The following is a 23,628-nucleotide window of genomic DNA, read 5'->3' as shown; positions in this document are numbered from 1 at the left end:
TTCACTGTCGAGGAAGAACTATCGCTTGGCTGCAACGCACCGCGTGAAGAGCCACCTCGGGGCCAAGCCCGAAGGGTGAAGGGACACCCGCAGTGCCCTGCGCCTCCTCCACCTCGCCGACACTGGACTGGGGATGCGAGATGGGAGCATCCCTTACGGCGAGGCAGGGAGGCCGCGGACGTGGGCGGCAGGGAGCAGGCCTCCCCACCCGTCGGCGCGTTCCCGTGGCCGTGGCAACGCCGGAGGCGGCAGACCCAGGCCTCGGCGGGCCAGGCCCAGCGCCCCGCCCCACTCCGGCTGCCCGCTCGCGGCGGAGGATGAGCTGGAGCGGGCCCGGCCGGGAGCATGGGGCTGAGGATGGAGAGCGGCAGCAGACGGAGCCAAGGTGCGGTGGGGGGGGATCGGTGGCGGCTCCGCGGCCGAGCAGGGGGTGCGGGAAGCGGCGGGGCTGGGGCTGCCAGTCTGCCTGTCTGTCTGTTTGCCTGTCTTCCTGCCTGCCCGCCTGTCTGCCTGCCTGCCCGCCCTGTGCTTGCTGGGTGTGGAGGTGCTCGGCGCGGCCCGTCTTCCTGCCCGGGGCTGGGGGCTTCCCTGCCGGTGTGGCGGCGGGCATGGCGGCACGGCAGCGTGGTGGGGGCCGGGCGTGGAGCCGGCCTGGGGCTGCAGGGCCCACTTGAGGAGTCGTGGCATTTGCAGCCGGCGCTGAAGGGTGCTCGGGCTTACTCATCGCATACTCGACTGCCTTTAGCTGTGCCACACTGTCACGCGTAGAGAGCTGTGGTCAGGACTGGGCTATGAGGCAGAGCTGCTGTGCGACTCGTGCGGCGTTGAAAGTGGAGCCACTTGCTCTCTGCGAGCGAGGCTGGAGATCTGGGGCTGTGAAAGGTTACACAAAAAACCCCTGAAAGGTTGTAAAAGGTCATAATCCCCAGAAACCTGACCTTAAATTCTCCAGTTTGCAGACAAGTGTGCATATGTATTATAACGGCATTTAATGCTGCAGTGGTGAATGTTTCAGGCCGCCAGTATCAGCCGCTTCAAGTCCTAAATTTCTGTGCCGTTTGGAGTCAACTTTTTTCTTTTCCAGAGCTGGTATTCATGGACTATAGTGGATTTTACCCTGTGTGTAGAACATCACTTACTTGGTGTTTGTATTTGGTGGGTTTTTAATGCAAGCACAATAAAAGACAGAAGCTTTGAAGCTCTTCTAAAGTGATTCCTTACCCAGATTTAACCAGCTGTGCACTGCTCTTGTGCTCTGTACCTATGAATAATCTTGTGGGCATTTGTTATTAATGTTAAAAAGAGGCGTAAACATTCAAAAATATTTGCATGAGCCAACTCTGACTCTTGAAAAATACCTAAAATATTTTTAGAACTGAACTGGATGACATGCATGATATAAAACAGTGGTAGGAATTAACTCAGTGCTATGCTGTAATGTCAAAATCATACATAGCTGCATAAGTTCAGGTCTTCTGGGATACCGTCATACCTTCATGTAATATCTGTGTCACCTCCAGTCACGGGAGATAGTGACAAATGTCACTACAGATGTCTGATATTAGAGTTTGAACAGAATTCTAGTCCTACGTAAGCATGTGAAATTTAGAACAAAATCTAGTATCTCATGCATTCAATCTTTATGCTTTCTTATGTAACATGATAGTTTCACTGCAAATGTATCCTTTTTCTGCTTATTTTTTATTTTCAAAATATTTTCTAGTCAATCCGCATGCTGATTGCCTGTTTGCCATAAAATGAACATAAAAAGGGTTCAAGATGGAAATTTAATTCAGGTTGCAGCACAGTCTGCATGAATGACTCCTGATTTACAAAAAAAAAAAAAAAAGGAAAGTTCAAAAGTAGAAAAGACTAAATGTGTGTCTGTTTACATGGGAAGCTATTGCTTGTCTGCATAGGAAGTTATCAGAGTCAGTAGTGTGTGAAATGGGCAGCCCAATGTCTCGTTTCACAGACACAGAAAAAAGGATCTTTATACACACCAGGGATTAGCACAGGCAGAGATACTAATTCCTTATGGCAAGCTAACCTAGAAATCTCTGTCTGAGCACTCTTGACAGAACAGCCATTCAGTTCCTTGCAGACAGTTTAGGAAGAGGCAGAACACATTTTATTTGTGGTTTCTCTATATAAGAATTATATATCCACACACTGTCTGTCCAAAACATTAACACAGAAGAGTGGGATACCCTGTTTAATGTCCTAGTATATTCTATTCAAAGTTTCTTGTTCAGACCTATCCTTGTCATTGTAAAGAGAGAACCAAAATTTTATACTTATTTTGTATGACGATTCTTTCCTTGTCTAGTGAGAGTACTGAGCAAAAAGAAAAAAAATATTTACCTTTTTAATATATCTTGGACTATATAGTATTTGGATATAGATCTATTCAAAGCTCAAATAAGGCTGAGTTTTTTCTACTATAAAAATACCGAAGAATTAATAATTTATGGTTCTGTGAATTCTAGGTATAAAACTCAAATTATTTATTATAGTAGTTTGGGGAGTTGGTTAACACAATCACAGTATGACCTCAAATAATCTGAAAACTGTAACTCTAAACCAGCTTTGTCATCTAAATCCAGACATCTGCACTAGGCTGTATAATTGCCACAGGCAGTGATTGGCAGACACCTGAACAGCAATGAAGTCAGATGCTCATTGTTAACCAATGCCACGTATTTATGTCACTGTTACGTTACAGCAACAGGCAAGTTGTCATCATTGATGCATGGAGGTTACTGTTAGGTTTGCAGAAGCTTCAAAGATGCTAAAATAAAATGGAAATGCTTTGCATATTTGCAGAGAACGCTAATGGAGGGAGCTTCCTTATGGGCACAGATTTTGCTCACAAAAGAGATATGTAGTGTGCCCATTCATTTAGACGTATACAGTTGGTGAGTTTCACACTAGATATTGAATCACCTTCAAAATGCAGGGGATTGACATAAGATTGAGCTGCTTATAGCAGTAGAAGCCAGCACGTTCATTGCCCTGTAGTGCACAAACATCTGCTCATGAGCTAGGGTTCTAGCACCCTTGAATACCCATTGTGACAACCATATGCTCCTGGCTTACTCTGTGCCAACTTGGACAGGCAACTCTCCAGTGAAGTCGGGTTACTATTTAAGCTAAAAGTTTCTGAAGTGTGATACGGGTATTGCTTGTGTACACGTATCACTTAAAAGTAGCATAAGGAACACTATCCCTCACCTTTCAGGAAAACTGGAAACTGTTGGTGCCACTGCTATATAGAGGTGCTATATAGAGGTGCTGAACTCAAGCAAATGGTGACAGGAGAGATGTAAATTCATTTGCTTCTGTCTGCAGTTTAAGTAACAAAATGCTGACAGACACAGTGGCTTGTTTCCACTTTTGAAGTATGAATAGAGGAATAACGTGCTTCCAGAACTTCCCTTTCTGATTACGTGAAGCTTGTAGATAAGAAAATTGTAACAAGCGTTTTTCAATAATTGCTTCATCAAATATGACTCAGCATATTTTAAGGCTACTGTATACAACTGTTTCATTAGAGTTCTTAAATATATTACAGGAGTTTTTCAATCTTGAAACGGAAATAGAATTTTGTTTGAACATTTTTCATTTCTGCAGAAGACTGTTAGATTATTAGTTGTAAAGGACTGAGAGGCCTAACTCTTAGGTATTAGGAGAAGGTGTAAAGAAGAGCTTTTGTATAATCCAGCATAGTAAGTGTATAAATAGCACCCATCTAATTAACAGCTTAGAACATTATGTATGGTGCATATATCAGGGAGTGATGCATGTAATCACATTCAACATATTTTGCTTCTGACACAAATGATCCCATGCAAGATTCAAATGGAACATTTAGGACTTTATTTTAGCTTCTTGGGTCTTTATTAATAAAATTTTGCATCAGAAAACAACTATATTTTGTCCCCTGGTGGATTCTGACAGTTCTTAATAAATCTTAAATGTGATTCTGTTAAAGTCAGCTTCACTTTTAGTCAGCTTTGTAGTCTCAGAATTGATGGGAGTTTAATCAGTGAAACTAGAAATGAGTCAAAGAGGCTTGCTTCTATTTTGCTTGCATGAACGGGAAAAAAATATGGGTGTGATTATGAAGTGTTTAGTTTTGCCTCACTGTAACTTTCAAATAAAATGGAGGAGTGGGACTTGAAGGAGGCAACCGTACAGACACCCAGGTCAATGAGGAAGGAGTGAGGGAAGCATGCCAGACCAGCCATTCCCCTTTGACTCAGAGTGAGATGGCATGCTGAGTAGAGCCAGCCTGTGGAGGACCCCATCCCAGAGGGATGAAGAAGGCTACGATTTTGAGGAAAGCTCACACTGGAGCAGTTCATCACTGGGAGGATTGCAGCCTGTGGAAAATATCTATGCTGTAGGAGAATTTTGTGGAGGACTGTTGCCCGTGGGAAGGACAACATGTTGTAGCAAGGGAGGACTGTGAGGAGTTGCCCTCTGAGGAGAAAGCAGTGGCAGAAAAAACATGTAACAGACTGATGCTGACTGCAGACCCCCTTCCCTGGCCTCTGTTGAGGGGGAAGAGGTAGCAGAGCTGGACCCAAGAATAAGGGAGGGGTGGGGGGAAGGTGAATTAAAATCCAAGTGGATTTATCACTGCCCTACTCTGATTCAATTGGTAATTGGTGGTGATATAGTTTAAATTAAATTGGTTTTGTTTCTTCAAGTGGAATCTGTCTTTTGCTAATGACTGTAACTGGCAGGTGAGTCCTCCTGGTCCTTGAGCCTTTTGTTGTACTTTCTTTTCCCCATTCCACTTTTTAGGTTAAAAAACTTCTATTCTTTAACTGAAGCTATAATAAAATATGCTATTTGCCAGGATAAAGCCTTGGTAATCCAAGCAGATATTAAAAAAAAAAATGTTTGACATAAACCTTTTCCTGGCAAGTAAATGTTCTAAACTGGAAGAAGATGTCATTTGTTAATAACATGAAAGCTTTGAACAGGTCCTAGGGGGGCTGTGACCCTGGCCGTTCAAGAGCATTCTAAAATCTGAGCAGTCAGAAACATTTGTTTTTAAGTTGCTCCACTTCCTGGAAAATGGTTCAATATTGTAATGGCCTAGATACTTTCTAGGGGTTTCAGAGATTCTTGTGAAAGGACTAAGCATTGTTGTTTTCCTGCAATTAGCAGGAGATTGGTTGGAAATACATTTGGTTGGATTGAGGACCTGAAACCTTGGTGGCACAGGAGTACAGTGTGCAGGAGGAACTTAGTTCTGGGAAGATAGCACAGGGAGCATGAGTGCCTGCATTAGGACTATGACATCTTCACTTTGTGATGTGTTTCCAGTGCTTTTGGAACTTCTGCAGTTGGGGATTTCTGTATGGATTGGAGGCGATCTTTGCACTATGCACACGTCCATAATCAAAGCAGTCAAAAGAAACTGACCCTTTCTGACATTTTTTTCTCTATCTATGAAATAATGGGGGGAGAGGGGAGGCTGATTTTTTACTTTTTCCCTTTCCCCTCAAAGCCTGATACAGATTAATCTTAGAGGACGCAGTAGCTCTTTCGTTAGAGTTTATCCATGTGCCATCTGCTGGTGATGGTAAGCAAGCGAGCATTTGAAAATTGTCTCGGAGTGCTGAACAGATTCATCTCCAGCTGAAGACCGTGAAAGAAACAGGTTTCTGATGGTTTCTCGTCATTTTTAACTCGAATCAAGACATTCCTCTTATCTGAAGAGAACCACCTGCAGTTATTACAGTGTCTCAATTTTTGAGATGCCCATGCTTCTATGATTCTATCAGAGCTGGTCTTGTAAGCATTTATCTGGCAGCATGTGTTTGCTTATGGAATTATCACTTAGCTCTGTAATACTGTAATGTTTAGGTTATTTTGAGCATCTTCGAATGAAACACTTCTGATTCTCAGGTGTCTTCTATAATCTAGATTCCTAGTGCACACATATTTAATATTTTTTATCATTAGGACAAACTTTTATCCAGTAAGATAGCTTCATCTAACATTCAAAGATTTGGTTTCTTTAAACCTATGAGCATTGTAACTTCAGTCTATTAAACTTGCATATTTATTTGCAGCAGGAACTAACCACAATCATTGTCTATGTACAGAATATTTTTCACATTAGTCAGTTGATGTAATGATATAAAATTCAATCAATAAAACTTTAAAACAAATGGGAGGTTATCATAGGTACAATACTGTGAAGTTTAATGACCAATTTACAATTCAGACTGAAGTGATCTAATTGTTTCTTCTGTTGTTTAGCTCCCTAAACCAGTGAAAGCACTACCACTGTATTTCTGTTTAGGTCAAATTGCTTAATTACACTGTCATACTTCAGTAATAATATAACATTTAAATAGGACTTTTTTTCCTCTGTGAAGAAGGTTCACTACAATGATTCATGAGTTCTTTGGGGGAAGATTCTCTGCTTTATATTGCCTGTCAAAATACATATTTTCCCTTTTTCCTAACATTTGTTCTGTTTGACATTTTATTAAAGCAAATGAATACCCAACAGTTGGCATTCCCAGATGTGGTCCAGCAAGTCCATTTAAAGGACACTTGAGTACTAAGAGTAATGGTAAGTAGTATGTGTGCTTTCATCAGCAGATTGACGTGGTTCCTTTTATGAATTCATTTACTTTATTACTAAAATGTTTTTACAATAAAAACCTTTGCATTGAGCTCAGTTGGTGAGGTTTAACAGTATGTGTGTTTAGTATGCTTTACTGAAAATACTTTTGAGGAATGAGTTTTGACTAGACTATACTGTTTGATAGAAACACTTAACAAGATATCCAAATATAGATATATGTGACATCTGTATCAGATGAAATATAGATATGGTTACTGCTTACTCCTTACAGTCAGTAGTGAAGCTGACATTTTCATAGTTCAGCTTCAGCCCTTCTGTAGCTATTTCCTGAGTTAATGGCTCAGTGTAGGAAAAAAAAAAGAAGCCAAAAAAACCAACAGAGACAAGATGCTTTCATGTGATAGAAGCTGCTAAAGAAAAATGACTGCCAATGGCACAGTAATTTAAAATTTGTGGCTTTGAATTGTGGTTAATAACCGTTAAAATTTTAGTATTCTTGTGCCTGCCTTCATAACATTCAAATATTTTCTAATCTTACAGCTTTCTGCATTGACTCCTGCCAAAGTCTAACTAGCCAGTACCTAATCAGAGATCACATGATGGTTCATTTTAACAAAATCCTTTCAGCCAAAGGTAAAAATGGCATATATGAATGAACTTTCTACCTGCAGATTTAGCTCATTCTTTCAGAATAGGCTATGGAATGAACTGGACTATATGAAATGTAGATTTCTTCCCGTTCCATACTCAGAATGATGTCAGGATGGAGATACAGCTCCTACTTAATAATGATACTTTTGTAGTATTGCAGTGGGGAATTTTGTATGAAAAAAATTTCCTGAAGTGCTACCAAAGATACTACTTTAATTTTAAGGTACTTTGAGCTGTATTCTCTTCATTCTGATTTTGATGAAATAATGAATTATGAAATAATATGCTAAACTGAAAATCACAGAGAGAGCAAGTATATGGAATTTATTTTAGGCATGAATCCAGAATGTGTTCATTTAAACTCAGACCAATATCTTTTTGAGTTTCAAAACATTCATTATCTTCTGTTCCAATTTCAATCGATGGCAATAGGTAGTTTTAAGGACTTTGAAAATTGCCCTGTGTTACTAATCTGTATTATTGCCACTAAATGTGCTAATGTATATGATTTTTTTCATGTGTTAGTGTTAGAAAGTACACTTATCAAAAGACAAATGTTATGAAATCTGGAACTTAAAAGCTTAATGGACTTGTAAAAGATTGTATGTTTCTTAATTGTCCTAATCAAAAATTGTTTCGATTTAAAACTGTTACTCTATTATGAACTGACAATACCCTGTTGTGCGTGTTACAATAGAAAACAAACTGTATTACAGACAAAGGTGGTTTTTTAAGGTCATATAAGGAGAATGAAGTACCATATTTAAGTCTCGTGCACAGTGCTCAGAAAAGTCTGTTCATAGTTGTCAATTTTGTTTACAGTTCACAGTCTATTTTCTTTCCTTATGGTGTAAACCTGTCTTGAGGATCTCCGTCCTGGAGATACTAATGCTAGGGCTTGTCAGGATGTCCTGACAATATAAATTGAGTGCATAAAAGTTTACAGGATATGGGTGATGAGGGAAATGTTTTATAAATGCCTCCCAAAACATTGTATACTCTTTTCACAGGTATTGTCTTAAATAGGGTTTTGGAGGTGATTCTGCAGATTCTCTTCATCATCCCTCTTTTTCTTATGTCTGGTTTAAGGAGAGGTACACTGGGACTATGAATTCTGCCATAGTCCATGCACACATGTATGCTGTCACCTCTACCTTATAACATACTCACTGTCTCAGGTGTGCAGTTAAATGCCATCAGCACAAAGTGTACAGAAACCTTTTATCCTTAAGGAACCTTCATTTAAATGATGATACTTCCTTCAAATATATATTTTACTTTAATATCTTTATCTCAAAAATGCTCTGACTGTATTAATATCAATCTAATACTTTAAATACACAGTAACTAGCCTATTTTAAAATAGAGCAAAATTGCCATTAAATTAGTCTTCTGTGTTGTTTTATTGCTACTTGTTTTCTAGTCACCACAAATGCTAAGATTAAATCACTTACATTTATTTGTTTCTTATTTTTAGCTGCTGTAGACTGTTCAGTGCCCAAAAGTAGGCTGGCCAATATCAAACGTAAGTATTTCTGATGCATTAATTCTGCAAAAGCTTCTGTAAAACTAACTTAACAAAACGAAAGAGCCAGAGAAGCAGAGAGTAGCAATAGAATATAACCCTTAACAAAGCATTTGTGTATCTGTTTGTTCAGCATTTCCTATACTGCTGCAGCTGTTTATAAAAATCTGTAATGAACATAATGCTAATGCTAGGGATGGACCTAGTCTGTTTAGTGATCAGTTATGTTAAGGATCAGAATTAATTTTGCTTAGGATTCTTTTTATCCACACAGTTAATGGAACGTGAAGGAGAGTTTCAGCGTTTCGTCTCTCTTCTGATAGGATGTGAACTTGAACTTTCAAGAAGAGAGTAAAAGGTCAAAAAGAATGTTGGGAATGTGGGCACCTGGGGACTGTAACATTTCACAGAATAGGAGTCAGTTACAAGCACTCAACCCCACAACCTGGATTAAACTGCAGTTACTTTTTCTAAGAGTTGTCTCATTTCTTAACGCTGTTTAAAGATACTGGTACTGTAGCCTTTCTGCATAGTGTTAGCTGAAGAACAATGCTTTCAAATCATTGATTTATGGAATTCTGCACGAAACATATTAGTCAGAGAGGGGAAATAGCAGTTGTTTGTTAAATTAACAAAGGCGTATTTCTGTTATCTTGTCTTTTTCACTAATGCAATTAGAGAAAGTTCTTCTTTCTCCAATTCAATATTTAGTGACAATTGCTGAGGTACTGAAAAAAGTGAAGTAGTTTTTAGGATGGAACGATAAATCTTGTGAGGACAGAATACTTCGTGGTTAGTCTCAAAGCCCGTCAAACCACAGTGGTACTGCTTTGTAAAATGATCAGAATAACTGGAGCTGAACAAGAAATCAGTCATCGTTTTGAGAGAAAGGCTCAATATCGTTAGGATTTTTTTCAGTACTTCTGCATACTGTGTTGAGACTGAAATAGGCAACAACCTGCACCAGAATCAAAGATGCTGTATCTGGGCTTTTCTTTTCCTGTTTTTAAAAAGGTGCAGCACAAGCAGCAGCAGCATTGTAGGGATATCTTGTGTCTGCAGGCTGCAGCAGGAGTTTCAGATTACCTGTTCTGCAGTCATCTGAAAAACGTCTTCCTTCTCATGCTCCAGCTCTACTAAGATTTGCTTTGAAACAAGCATGAAAATACAGAGTTGGTGCAAGAAAAAAATTTATACCTATGCGTTTTTGTAATAAAACCCTTTTATAGCTTTTATTTCTACATCTGCTAAAATCTTTCTTAGGTTCCCTAATTAATAATTATTCTTCCATATGTTTTCAGGTCTTTGTTTTTTTCTCCACACCAGCAAATGCCCATGTATTTTAAAATCTACTGTCTTAGCAGATAAAATTCTTCAGAGCTGATAGCTTGTGTGTTTCACACCAGAATGAGTTGCTCTGAATAAGGAATTAATTTTGGGATGCCTTAAGCTTAACAGATGATTGTCATGACACTAGCAGGTGTGCTATAAGCAAGGAAATTTCCATTTCAGATAGCAAGGCTTTCTGTAATGTGTTTCTTTCAGTTCATCTTACTCAGGCCAATGTCTGACTGTGTAACTCTGTTCAGGTCACAGACAAAACCTTAATCTCCTAAACAAGGTGTGATGGAAACACTTCACCTTTACTGCTGCTTTTGTTTATACCCATCTGTTTGGTTAAACTGGCACACTAAATCCTAGCTGAATTACTCTTTCACCTCTTTTCAAACTGGGCTGGAAAAAGCTGCTGCTGTATTTGATCCTACTAGAAGATGCATGCAGCTACCACCACCCTAGATGTTTCCTGTTCACAAAGGAAAAAAAAAAACAAACAACTGGAAGCTAGGCCTTCGATTAAAAAAAATAATAAAAAATAAAGTCTTCCATTTACCTACTGTTATTCCAGCCTAGGACTTGGGAGTGATAATTGTTACTTAGTTGACGTGTAATATTCCCAAAATAGAGCTAGCTCATAAAGTGAAACTAAGTACAATCACTTAAGGATTAGAATCCTAGTTAGTAGCACAGGATTAATTTGGAAGAAATGTTGAACTTGCTTCTCAGTCTCCCAGAACTGAGTAGCCAGTGTGGTTAGAGCTTTTTGATTTTTGGTTTAGCTAATTCTAAAAATTCCAAAAATCAGTTTGCTTACTTAATGTTCTGTACTGAGGGGAGTTGTGCAATTATAAAGTAACAATGAATTTGTTTTTTTTATTTTTCCAAATCTGTTTAACATAGCAATAAATAACACTATATTTTTTCCATAAAAGCGTCTTCTCAAGACAAGACACTATTACATCTCTGCCCCAGCTTTCAGGTTTTATTTTGTGAGGTGTTTTGTGTTTCCTAATAAAAATGAGAGTGCTGAGTGAAAGATATAGAAAGCAAAGTAATAAAGCAAACATACATAAACAATATTTTATTAGAATATTCATCAACATAGTGTTTTTACTTTGTAGCGAGAACATTCCCTTCTTTTTCTGCAAGAGTGAGAGAAAGGTCTCAACATTGTTTTCACTGGAGTTCAGCACTTGCCTCAAACACAATGCTAGAAGTTACATAGCTTGCTTACTGGTTCTGTTTACAACTTCAGAATAGAGTTTTTCCACTTCATAGAGATGAGAGACACTGGTTCATACGCTTCCTGACTAGTGATTTCAGCAGCTTGGTCTGTGTCCATTGTCATTTCTCCGGTTGTTTTGGAAGCTCAATTGCTGTCACATATTCACCTTCATAAAATCGCAGAAATGTTGATTTTAAAGGACCCTCAGAGATCATTTAGTCCTTCTTGAGCTTCCTGCTCAAAATAGGACTTCTGCCAACACTAGAAGAGTTGGCCAAGTCTTGGAAACCTCCAGCAATGGAGATTCTGCAACCTGAGTAACTTGTTCCAGTGTCACAGTATCTACATAGCTAAAAGAATTTTTCTAGATGTCCCAACTCAGACATTGTCAGGATTAGAACTGAAGTATTTATCCTGGTAACTTCAGTTTCAAAAGGCAAATTTTGGATAGTGGAATATAAGGGGTTTAGATGTCATAGCTGAAATTGTTTCAAAATGATCAGCAGCAAAAGTGTCTCAATAGGTCCAGGATTTTCATACATGTGTTTATACCAGATACTTAAAATTAGTCTTTCTTAATAAAAATCTTTGAGGATTAGTAATTATGTGCAATGTATGCATATAACTGATTATTTTTGACATGCTTTCTTCATATATTTTGTCACCTGACTGAGATCGGTTTCTAAACAGATAAGAGAATCTGTGACACAGGATGAAATTTGTGCAGAATTAGGAAAGGGAGAATTCCGTGGGGCAAACTTTCAAATTCTGTTATTGGTCTCACTGCCTTCAATGTATTTAAGGTTAAAACTACTCAGGCCTCCCTTATCCAGTGCCTGCACTGTTCTTATAAACTTTAGATGTTTAGAAGGAAATTGAAAATTATTTCAATTTATTTAATGCCTAAAATTTGCGTGGTTGGGATTTTTTTTTCCCACTGCTCATCAAGAGCTACAGATTTCTGTACTGTAAGAGCAGCACAACCAAGTGTTCGGTGTTCCTCTGACATTTATGAAACAGATTATGTTGAAATGGCTCAAGTAGTGAGAATAGCAAACATATACTGAGGAATAAACTAAAGGAAAATAATTTTTAGAATTTTTCAAGCCCATGTCTTTTTTTCTTGCTGGAAATGGGATGCACAATTTGTTCAGGTGCAGTTGCTATGTCAGTCTAACTGAAAACTAGGGGAATCTCAATAGTTGAGGGATTTATACCTTTATTCTTCAGTAGTTCTTTGTCTGTCATTGCCTCAACTGAAGCATGTTACTACTTTTCTCTTTTTGTGTTCCTTGTCATATCTGCATCCTAGATAAGGTTTCCATTCCCCCTATTTCAAAAGAGGCTTGGAAAGGGGGTGAATTTTCAGATTGAAATGCTGATTTATTAATAGCATAGAGTTACAAAGCAGAATTCAGGCAGACAGAGTTTAAAAACATACCCTGAAAATGTGCATCACGTAATGCTAAAATAGCAGGTATTTCCCTTTGGGGTTGTTGCCATGAGTCAGTCATTAGTGTTTAAGAATTAAACATGATACTGTAGTTGGCATTCTCTCTGGCCAACTGAATGTGTTCTGTCCTTTAGTTTCCACTGTTCTTTTCCTGGTACCTTAGCTGACAGCAAAATAGGCAAGCTGCCATGCCATTGGGCTGGCAGTGAGCGTATTCTGGTGTATTAGATCAGCCTTATTGACTTAAAATAGTTGTTAAAATGTGAAACTTCTTGAAATGTGAAACTTTTGTGTTCAGAATTAGTCCAAGCATGTTGATTGATGCCAGTGGCCATTAGAAGTCTGTGGTTGTAGAATTGGTGCCAGCAAACTTGACGAAAGCTATGCCAAGTAAGACAGCTGCTGCTATACATGCTTGGTTTCTAACAGTACTAACTTTTCAAACAGTATGTTTAGAGGTTTTTCCACAGGGCATATTGATAGTACAGCCTGAGCTCAGTGATCAGTGTGTTTGGGAATGCAGGTCTCTTTGATACGAGGGGATGGGGGGAGAACAAGTGAAAAATCTGTGTTCTGAGAAGTTACCACCAGAAATCTATTTTAGACCGGTGGAACTTGAATACTTGGGAGGGGGTTGTGAGATGGGGAGACCAGTTCATATCAGTCAGTAATGTTGTTTTTCTACTTTTTAGGAGGTTAGATTCAAGTAGAAATATTTTTAAAAAACATATTCTTGTATAATTATGTATTTAAATTTAAATTTTCCATGTGATCGCATGTTTTTACATTGTATGTCTACTCTTAATGCTATGAAAAGCAGAGCTCTCAGAAAAGCTGTGTTATTTATTTTGTTGTTCCTATTGGTTTACAAGAAGCATTCAGAAAATCTCCCTGATTCTTTTCTGGTGAGTCTTGCCTTTACATACGTATTTCTGAAAATGAAAGTTATAAGCAACTAATCTAAGTGCTTTTAAGTCTAACACTCAGCTGATGCTAACATGTATGTTTTCAGAGTTTCTCTCTTTGGAAAGCTGTTCTAGTGTATTCATCCCATCTGAATTTTTAGAGAGCAGGAAAACTCACTATGTAAAAAAATCTTTATGAACTTGTACTTTTTAACTATAGTAATTTTACTTTCTTTTTGCAGAAGTTACTTACTTTTTTATGAGAATCTTTTTTTTTTTTAATTAGAGGTAGTTCATTTTAGATATGTACTCAGTACATCAAAAATATATTTTTCCCTGAGTTTGTGGTTGCAAAAAGACATTAGATCATCTGGTTTGACTTCACGAGTTAAACAGACCAAAAATGTCATCTGTCCACATGAAACTTACCAGCCATACTGAATACGGTAAATAAAGCACATAAACAAGAAAGGTCTGCAGTCTTGGCTTATAAAAGTCAAGAAATTGACAAAACATAATTTCCTTTTGTAATTGTTTCAGAAGTTAATCATCATTATAACTTAAAATGCATCCCCGAATTTTAATTCAGTTTGCCTGGATTTACCATCTGTCCACTGGGGAGGTTGTTGCTTTGATGCCATTTTCTGCTGTTACTGAAGATCACAAAATAGCTGTGGCATACCAGAAAACAGGAATGAAATTATGCTTTTCACTTATTCTTAGCATTGATTCAGTACAAAGTGTTTAATTTGTCCTTGAGGACTGTCCCACTGGTATTCTGAGACAAAAGCCACCATCCAAAACCACCTAGAAGCCAGATGGAACTCTATCTAGGGTATACAAATGGAGGTTACCTGATCAGGCTCAGTTTTCTTCATCATTAGTGCAGCATTCCACAGATTCTGTATAGTAGGCTGTGCACAGGCTGCTGTATTCTTCATATGCGTGACAGAAGTATCTATGAGATGTCTGTCAGATGAAGATCAGAGGTGGATGGATTTGGATGAATCCTGTGCTTCTAGCCTCTCCTGAAATTCCTCTGAAGCATTCATGTCTCACTGTTAGGCTTTATTGACAAGCTTTAGCAATGGCCAGATTCTACCAATAGTCGTTTTACCAAGCAGTATCACATTTCTGAAATGCATACTCTGATGGAAACAGTGCTTTATGTTTGATTATAAGCAAAGCTGTGGTATCAAGCCTTTAATACATTTTTGTCACATTTTTTCATCCCTTATTGGATGAAACTGTGCTACTGATAACTAATGTGCAGAATTGTCACTTAGGAGTTACTAGAATTTTCGTGTTAAGAAATTTAGATACAGATTTATGAGAAACCCAAACTTCACATTCAGCACCAAAATCCAATTTGTATTTGATGAGGTCTTGCCTCGTGTGCTTAAATCATGGTGTATTGGGGATTTGTGTAGAGGTGGGAAGCTGATAGCAAAAGTTCTTACAGAAGAAAGAACTTGCTTCAGAAAGAATATCACCAATTGATACACTGAATGCTTTAATTATGGTCACTGCAGGCACTTCTAGCTCAGCAGAAATGAGACTGATGTGTGCATTATTTATTGATAAGAGAAATAATAACCAGAAGTGTTTTACTGCAAAAATAGCTGATACCAGAACAGTGGAGAAATGCTCAATGTTGGACAGCTTTTTGAGGTATGTAGTTTTGCAAGCTGAACTCAATTTAAATCTAACAATATTTCATATTTACACAAAATTAAATCATTTGAAGGCTAATTACCAATTGTACTCTGATGTGACATGATAAGTATAGAGATTGGGAATTCAGAGCGAAGGACAGGCACTATCATTCCAAATCATGCTGTCCTTGTAAGCACAGAGCTTTCAAGCTGCTTAGGAGTGTATGTATGATTATTTTGTTCCTTCCAGGTTTATGACATTTGTTTTATAATTTTAAGCATGTGTCTAGAAATCCTGCTGTAGCCTGAGCAGCAGGATTAAAGGAGTAAAGAATCAAGCCTATAGAGGGAGTATTTTAACAGGGAAACGTGATGACGTGATCTTTGCTTTGGAAGCATGGGGTGCTCTGAACAGGGCTTTTACCTAGGAAAAAGTATTATTTCTGTGACAGACTGACCAACGTTTTACAAATTGCTCTTTATGAAGAATGCCACAGTTTAACTTCTAAAATTCATGATCTTTCTTGTGCTTCCTCTCGCTGACAATAAAGAGAACAGATTCATGGGGTGAATGCATTAAGTTAGGAAATTTAGCTTCACAATCTGAATTTATCTGACATACAAAAATCACTACTTTGTTTATATTCTAATATGTCTTTGTGGTGGTTTTGATCACAGCAATTAATGAGATGCAATAAAGTCTCTGATAAGGCTTTAAAAGTTGTATCTATAGACTGCATTTTTTTCATTCTAAAACATTTTAATTTTCCATTTTTAGATATATAAAAGAACCAGTGGTTTTGGTTTTTTTTTTTTTCATTTGTCAGATGATAATTATTGGCTTGAACTTTTCCCATATTTAATTCTACAAAAGTGTTATGTTTCTGGAGCCAATGCACAGTAAAATCTACCTGCAGTGAAACTGTTAAGTATCTGTTAACAAATGCAGGTTTTATGTATAACACAGCTGTTAGTATGCCAAATTTAGTTCATTAACTTCATGGAAAACTAAAGAAGCTGTATCTGTGGATTTATTTGAAGCAGAAGATATCTTCAACAGTGAACAACCTTTCCAATTAACAGATAAATATCCCTTTTAAAACTGCATGTTTCTTCCTGAATGTTGGCTTCGTTCTTTCTGAGTTTAATATATTCACAGCTGCAGGACAAGTGGTTACATATGGCAGCTTTAAGTATCTTCAGCTCCCATCGGTTGTAATTGTAATTAGTGCCTCAAAGATTCAAGTCACTAGTATGATACCATTTTCTGTCTGGCTAAAGTCAAATGGAAAAACTGGATTCTCCAGTCCCTGCTAGGGAAAAGGACGTATGAAATACAGGGAGGTAGGCACCATGCATGTTTTTGTGTCTGTACCCATACTCTTGTCTGTGTTACTTGATGAATGTCTCAGGGCTATTCTAAATTACATCTAGCTGTCTGTTTACATCTATATTAACCCCTTTTGAGAATGATTTCTGTATCTCCTGCTTTGCTGGTTTCACAGTTCCTAGCTTTTACAACTGATCTAGCCTGAAAATTCCCTAATTTGGCGACTAGATGGGTACACTGCTGAGATTTTCTGCCATTCTGTCTTGCATATGTCTGTTCTGCCTTTCAGTATGCATGAGTGACTTTATAGCTTTTGGAACACACTAAATGATTTAGCTGAGCCAAGCTCACTAGATGCCTGGTGTGAGGCAAAGACTTTACATTTCCCAAGCAGGTGACAGTAGTCCCAATGGATCATTCTTGACATCCAAAGATAGCATTAGCTGGCATACTTAGTGTTCTTTATTTCTTTACTCATGGGCACAAGCTGTGCTTTGGCTGAGAAGAGCTGGAGCACACAATCCTGGAGGAGGTGTGTAGTGGTTGGCTTTTATAGCTTCGAATGCCAGTAGTAAACGCATAGTTTGTGCTTCTAAATCTCAGATGTTATCCTGTAAAGAGCAGAGTAAGGACAACATGAGAACTCATTTCAATAATGTTCACATTTTACACTTTGCCTAGAAACTCCTGTTCAGACATGGTATGTGAAATTTCTTTCAGACATCTGCTCACATGTACAGTATTAGACACCCATATTTTCTATGCTTTGTGGTTTTGCTTTGTAGAGCTCTCATTCATTGTTTCCCCAGATATTTATTCAACACTCAGTCATCACCATTTCACTTGAGCAGTAGTCAAGATTTGAATTTTTACAGTTTTCATGCATGTGCACACAGACACACTGCTGGCCCAGTGCAATTATTTATCTCAAACATATAAAACTTCTGACCTGTAGCTAATTTTTGAGTGCTTGTCTGTACCTTTTAAGACATAGGCAATTAGAAATAATAGTAATTTAGAATAGCCACATAGTAGTAGTTTAATGTAGGAAAGAAATAATTGTAATTATTAAATTATACAGTATATTTTTTCTTGTTATAAGGCATATTTTTAACTCAGAGTTGTGGAATTTAGTATATCTTAACTTCAGGTAATGTTTTTTCAGTAATAAAAGCTACTTTATATTGTAAATATTCTAATGGAATATGCTGAATAAATCAACAGACATAAAAGGAATCACTTTTTCTTTTGCATGTAAATTTAAGAATTGAAAGAAAAATTAATTTCTCTGAGGAATGAGAGCAAGTATTTTGCATCTGAAAGAATATTTTCCAGTTAAAAAGGGGACTAATTTATTAAAATGAATACATACACTTGAATAATTCCTACAGATGAACATATCTGTAGGGTTAATGTAGTTGAAAGATTGATTAAATGTCCTCAGATTGCTGTAGTTCTCAGCTGTCTAGAAGAACGTACCACACCAATCTACAGTTACTTCTATTTCCATGCCTTAAGTAAAATATGTGTGAAGGCTGGAGTTTACCAGAGTATGACATAAATACATTATAGAACCAAAGAAGAAATCTGTGAAGGTCTTTCTGTCTGTGTGTCTGTATGAAACAAATTATTCATATACTTGGGTCTGTGTTAAGTGAATGAAAAACATACTCAAGAGTTAAAGCAGATTTTATTGTGTATATAGACTTCAAAAGTGTGTGTGCTTACATAAACCCCCTTCTTTCCTGTCTGGAAATTAATTATTAATGTTTTTCATCAACTTCATCTGGATTTTTCAACCTTGTGAGTTTCATCTGTGGCACCTGAGTGCTCACAATATACAAAACCTAGATTGTATTATGCAAGGTATCCAATGTATGTAACTGATAACAAACTCAAAACCAGAAAATGTACGCTTTTGGGTCCTCTCTATCTGGTGGCATAGATTCTTAACTCCTGTGCTGCATGGATATTGAACAAGGCTTTGGACTGTAAATCAGTGTAGACTGATAGTTTCCCCTCCTTATCTGGCAGTGGCCCTTTCACAGTTGTCCTAGGTTCAGCTTGGATAGGGTTAATTTTCTCACAAGAAGCTGGGAGGGACCAAACGCAGGATAGCCACCCCAACCAGCCACTGCTGGTTGTCATGTCTACTATATAAGGGGAGGGCTGAGATGGGCAGGTGGATTTTAATGCTGGGTAGGACTTGGTGTGATAGTTACCTTCTATATCACTTGCTTTTTATACTATTTCATTAGTATTACTACTGTTCTTTCTTCTTTCCTTACCTCAGCCCACAGGGTTTTTGATTTTACATCTGATTTTCCTTCTCATCTCACCGTTGGGGTGGGGAAGCCATGTGAGTAGCTGCATAGGGGTCAGTTGCCAACTGGATCTAAACCATGACAACAGTGTTCGCCTTCTTTTTTTTATGTTCTTGACATGAACTTGCTTGTTTTGCTATGGATTTCTGTACTTGGGAGACTACTTGCTATTTTTCCTTGGTGTGAACATGGATTTTTTTACATATGAAATTTGCTAACAGTAAATGTGTTTTTTTAATGAAAGGCTGGATGAGACTACAGTCAAAGGAGTTCGGTGATGCACAGTAATAAGACAAGGAACAATGGGTCAAACTTGAACATAGAAGATTTTACCTTAACATGAGGAGAAACTTTACAGTGAGGGTGATGGAGCACTGGAACAGGCTGCCCAGGGAGGTTGTGGAGTCTCCTTCTCTGGAGACTTTCAAAACCCACCTGGATGCATTCCTGTGCAGACTACACTAAGTGATCATGCTTGCGGGGCGGGGGGGGGGGAGGGACGGGGGACGGGGTTTGGACTTGATGATCTCTTGAGGTCCCTTCCAATCTCCAATATACTGTGATACTGTGATCTGTGCAAAATTGAGAGCAAACTTGTGAGTTTTTGAGCAGAGTGCTCTGTCAGGAATACTAATGTTAGAATTCCTGCAGACCCCAGTGTATTACTTGTGAGATGAGAGTACTTCAGGGAAGCTAAGGTACAGCTTCAGCTACCAACATACCCTTAATATTTTTTCCTCTAAAGATACAGGTAATTTTTTATAATTGTTCTGCATTGGAAGTGGAATGTGTCTCAGTAGTGTGACTGTACTGAGCAACTGGAAACCCTGTGAGGTTTTCAAGTCATCTAGAACAGAAAAAAAAATACTTTGCATCTGACAAACATTGTCTCTTTCCTAAGTTGCTGACCAGCAAAGAAGAGAGAAACTCAAAAAGAAGATAGCCAGGTGTGAAGAGAAAATGAGTGTGGGTAAAACTGCCTCCCGATCCAGCTCAAGAGAGAGTGGAAGGCTGCTGCCATCCTCTTTTGGAAAGGTAGATATTTTAATTTTGTTCACTAGATATCATGGTCTACTAGCCTTCCATAATAATAGCTGATCACTGCTGTGCTGCAGCTTGTGTGGGAGAGCCAGTATATTTTAAGCAGTAGAAAATAAATGAGGGTCTTCCTGGCATATGCCCAACACCAAATGCATGTGTCAGCCTTCTGACAAAGATTGCAGGTATCTAGATGAAGAGTGCTTGTGGTAAATTCAGACTCTAGTTACACTTGAATTCTCTCACTTTCATCTCAGCTGAAATTCCCTTGTCTGTCACTCCAGAATGTTCTGTTTCCCAAGGCAGAACTTTCAGTTACCACAAACCTTAGCAGAAGAATTGAGAATCTTCTATTTCCCTACAAGGAGCATCTGAGGGAGCTGGAGTTGTTGAGTCTGGAGAAGAGGAGGCTGAGGGGAGACCTCATTGCTCTCTACAACTACCCAAAGGGAGGTTGGAGCAAGGAGGAGGCAGCCTCCTCTCCTTGGTGTCAAGTGTCAGGACTAGAGGAAATGGTTTCAGTCTGTGCCAGAGAAGGTTCAGGCCAGATATCACGAAATATTTCTTCAGAGAAAGGATTATCATTAGAATGGTCTGCCCAGGGCAATAGTGGAGTCACCATACCAGGAGGTAAGTTTAAGCAGTATGTGGACCTGGCACTTAAGGACATGGTTTAGTGTTGACCCTTCAGTGCTGGGTCGAGGGTTGGACTGGATGGTTTTTGAGGTCTCTTCCAACCGGATCCTTTCAGTCATTCTGATTGTCTTGCTGTATCCAAAGTCCTGTGTTGGAAATATATTTCTTATCTAACAGTATACTATATTAAATTAAAGCTCAAATTAAAGTTACTGAAAATAAAATAGTACTTAAGCCATCAAAATAAGTGCTTTTCTGTCTGTATACATAAATTCACTTATTTTGGCTGACATTTCATCCAGATGTAGCATATGTTTCCAAATAATAAATTATCTAGTAAATTGCATTCTCCTGTTTGTCACCGTAATTGAGTAATTGCAACTTAAAACAGAATGATGTTTCACCTCTGATAATTTTAACAGCAAATGCTTTTTATGTTGTTTAAATATCTGTAGACCCTGAGAAAATTTCCAAGTAGTACAGAAAACTTCCCATTAATTTCTCTCTGTGTTTTTGCAGTAGGCAGTCTGAGCGTGACCTTATTGCAGTACAGAGAAATAATGCGTTGAAATTAAGTATATTGCTCTTGGTTATGGATGGAAGCACAGGCATGCATAAGAAAAGTGAAGAAATGCCATATTTAAAATCCAGATTTTATTTTTAAAATTTATTTTTATTTATTAATTTTATACTGGGTTTGGTCTTCCATGTTACTTTCTGCAGACTGGCAGTAGGAGAAGTTTCCTTAAATTAATTCATCACAAAAGCATGTAAAGTGTGCTGCATAAATTCTCAGTTTTAAAATCAAAGATTGCACTTGTGGTCTTTAATATAGCATTAAAACAGACTGTTGCTTTTTTCCTTTGTTTTAATATTTTGCAAAACAAGGTCTTTCTAAAACAATACCTGTCCTAGGTATTGAAAATGTAACATGCTAAGAGAAACTGCAGCTTTCCTTGTTTGCTTGCTGGCCTCAGGGTATATAATTCAAGAAATTGGCTGAGTCTGAATTTGAACTTACCAACTGCAAAGTACATTTTAGAAAGTGATGTTGGGAGACTTGCCAAATTATTCTTTAGCCACACACATAAAAAGTAATTTTTGGATATAATACTTTTTTTTGCCTCTAGATTTTTTTTTTTTTTTAACTCTACAAATGCAAGGAATAATCCTCACCAAAATACTATTTGCCACTTTGTTAATCAAATCATTGCTTGCTGCACAATGAAAAAAAAGTGAAAATCTGTAAGTGAGCCTTCTGGTAAAAGGGTAGGCTGTGGAAGTAATTGGGCTGTGTCATATTTTTATGCTACAGATGAAGCCTTATATAAATTTTACTTCATTTGCCAAAATATGCATTGATTTCCTATGTTTGTTTATACACCAAGGGAGGATTCTCCTACATCACTGATTAGATGTCCTCTAATGCATTGTGGGGATGAGTTAGCCATTCTAATTGTATTCTCTAGCCATCAAGATAATATCAATAGGTGACAGCTGGAAAACAAATTCTAAGGATGCCTATTAAAGCGTATGATAGTGTAGAGGCTATTTGCCACATAGTAATCATATTACTACTGCCACCATTCCCGTTAGGAAAAAGCTGATTGTACATCCTCCAGTTGTTTTATTGAATTAGGGTATTTCTGGGTTGGGATACTTTGAAAATTACTTGAAGCAGTGATTCTTAGAACACTCCGGGATTCCAAGGAGGTTATGGCAAGAGTAGAATGTGTGTGATAGCAGCAGCTGAAAGAGCTGCAGACTTTGTGTGTCTTTGTGAGTGTATAATTTTAAAGTTAGCATTTAGAGACTTAGATTGAAAAGCTTGAGGATCGATAAGCAGCACATTTGTGACTATCTACTCATTTATCTGTCAGCAAATTACTTACATATGCTGATTCTTTAATTATTCTCACAATAACAAAGGCTGTTTGACATCCACGCATAGAATGGCACTACCATGTGGTCCTTCCAACAGCTGCCAGGGATGGAAAACTATATCCTAGTGAAATCTCCAGGTTTTTAATTTTTCTTTTTCTGTACAAAGCTGATTTGAGCAAGATTTCGTATCCCATGTTTAGATAATCCTATTAATAGGCATTTCTGACTGCTAATGAAATTTTTTAAAGAAATTAATCCATGCAAAAAGTCATTTGGAGGAAGGCTCCTCCATAGGAGGATAAATTTTCTCTTTTAACCATTTCAAGTATTGTTGCCATCACCTTGACATTACAGGATCCCTTTTCAGCCCTTTTTTTTTGAGATTTGATTTCTTAAGTATGACAGTTATGACTATCTGCTTGTATATATGAAATACAGATTAGGAAACACCTAATTAGGAAACATCAACTATTTCTAATCTCTCTTGTTAATTTTGTATGCAGCACACATGCCTGAAGATGTATTGTGCCTGCAATAGTTATGTCAGAATTAGAGATGTGAGTGACTAATGAAAGCAAAAGAACCTTCTGAGCATCAAAGAAGGATGTTTAGATCAGGAATATTAATTACAAATCAGATTTCCTTTCAGACTTCATAGTGACAATCACCTCTCATGTTGGTTGTTTGAATTAATATATTTCCATATGTACATTCAGTAATACTCCTTTGTATTAACATCACAGTATTTAATGGAAGTAGGAACTACCACATTAGACAATTGAATACCACACACACTCAGAACTGAAGAATGAAACAGGAACATAATTTTGAATGAAAACAATAGTTCTCATTGATGCCAGTATACAAGCTGGTTATATTCATAGGGGTCTTATTTGGTCCCATATTTGTGTGTATTTTCTGTCTTCCTTTTCTCAATTCTTAACTGATTATGGCAGGGTGTAATGAAATGAACAGATGACATACAAGGGGGTTATAAGAACAGCAACTGTAAAGGCAGCTTGTCACTTATTACAGAAGACCTTTGCTC

At 37.9% G+C, this 23,628-nt stretch overlaps 1 protein-coding gene across 1 annotated transcript in view; it reads left to right on the top strand.

The window, feature by feature from the left end:
* The first annotated feature begins 345 nt into the window (after positions 1 to 345).
* The window catches only part of SPATA7 (spermatogenesis associated 7), a 34,020-nt gene continuing 10,737 nt past the window's right edge, over positions 346 to 23,628 (top strand). The window contains exons 1-5 of the mRNA XM_054400753.1: positions 346 to 385; positions 6,521 to 6,601; positions 7,157 to 7,249; positions 8,745 to 8,792; positions 19,924 to 20,057. Coding sequence (XP_054256728.1) covers positions 346 to 385; positions 6,521 to 6,601; positions 7,157 to 7,249; positions 8,745 to 8,792; positions 19,924 to 20,057 — 396 coding nt within the window. The remainder of the gene's footprint in view (positions 386 to 6,520; positions 6,602 to 7,156; positions 7,250 to 8,744; positions 8,793 to 19,923; positions 20,058 to 23,628) is intronic.

Source organism: Indicator indicator, chromosome 4 (genome assembly GCF_027791375.1).
Source record: "Indicator indicator isolate 239-I01 chromosome 4, UM_Iind_1.1, whole genome shotgun sequence".
Classification (NCBI taxonomy): Eukaryota; Metazoa; Chordata; class Aves; order Piciformes; family Indicatoridae; genus Indicator; species Indicator indicator.
This window is presented reverse-complemented; position numbering and strand designations above follow the sequence as displayed.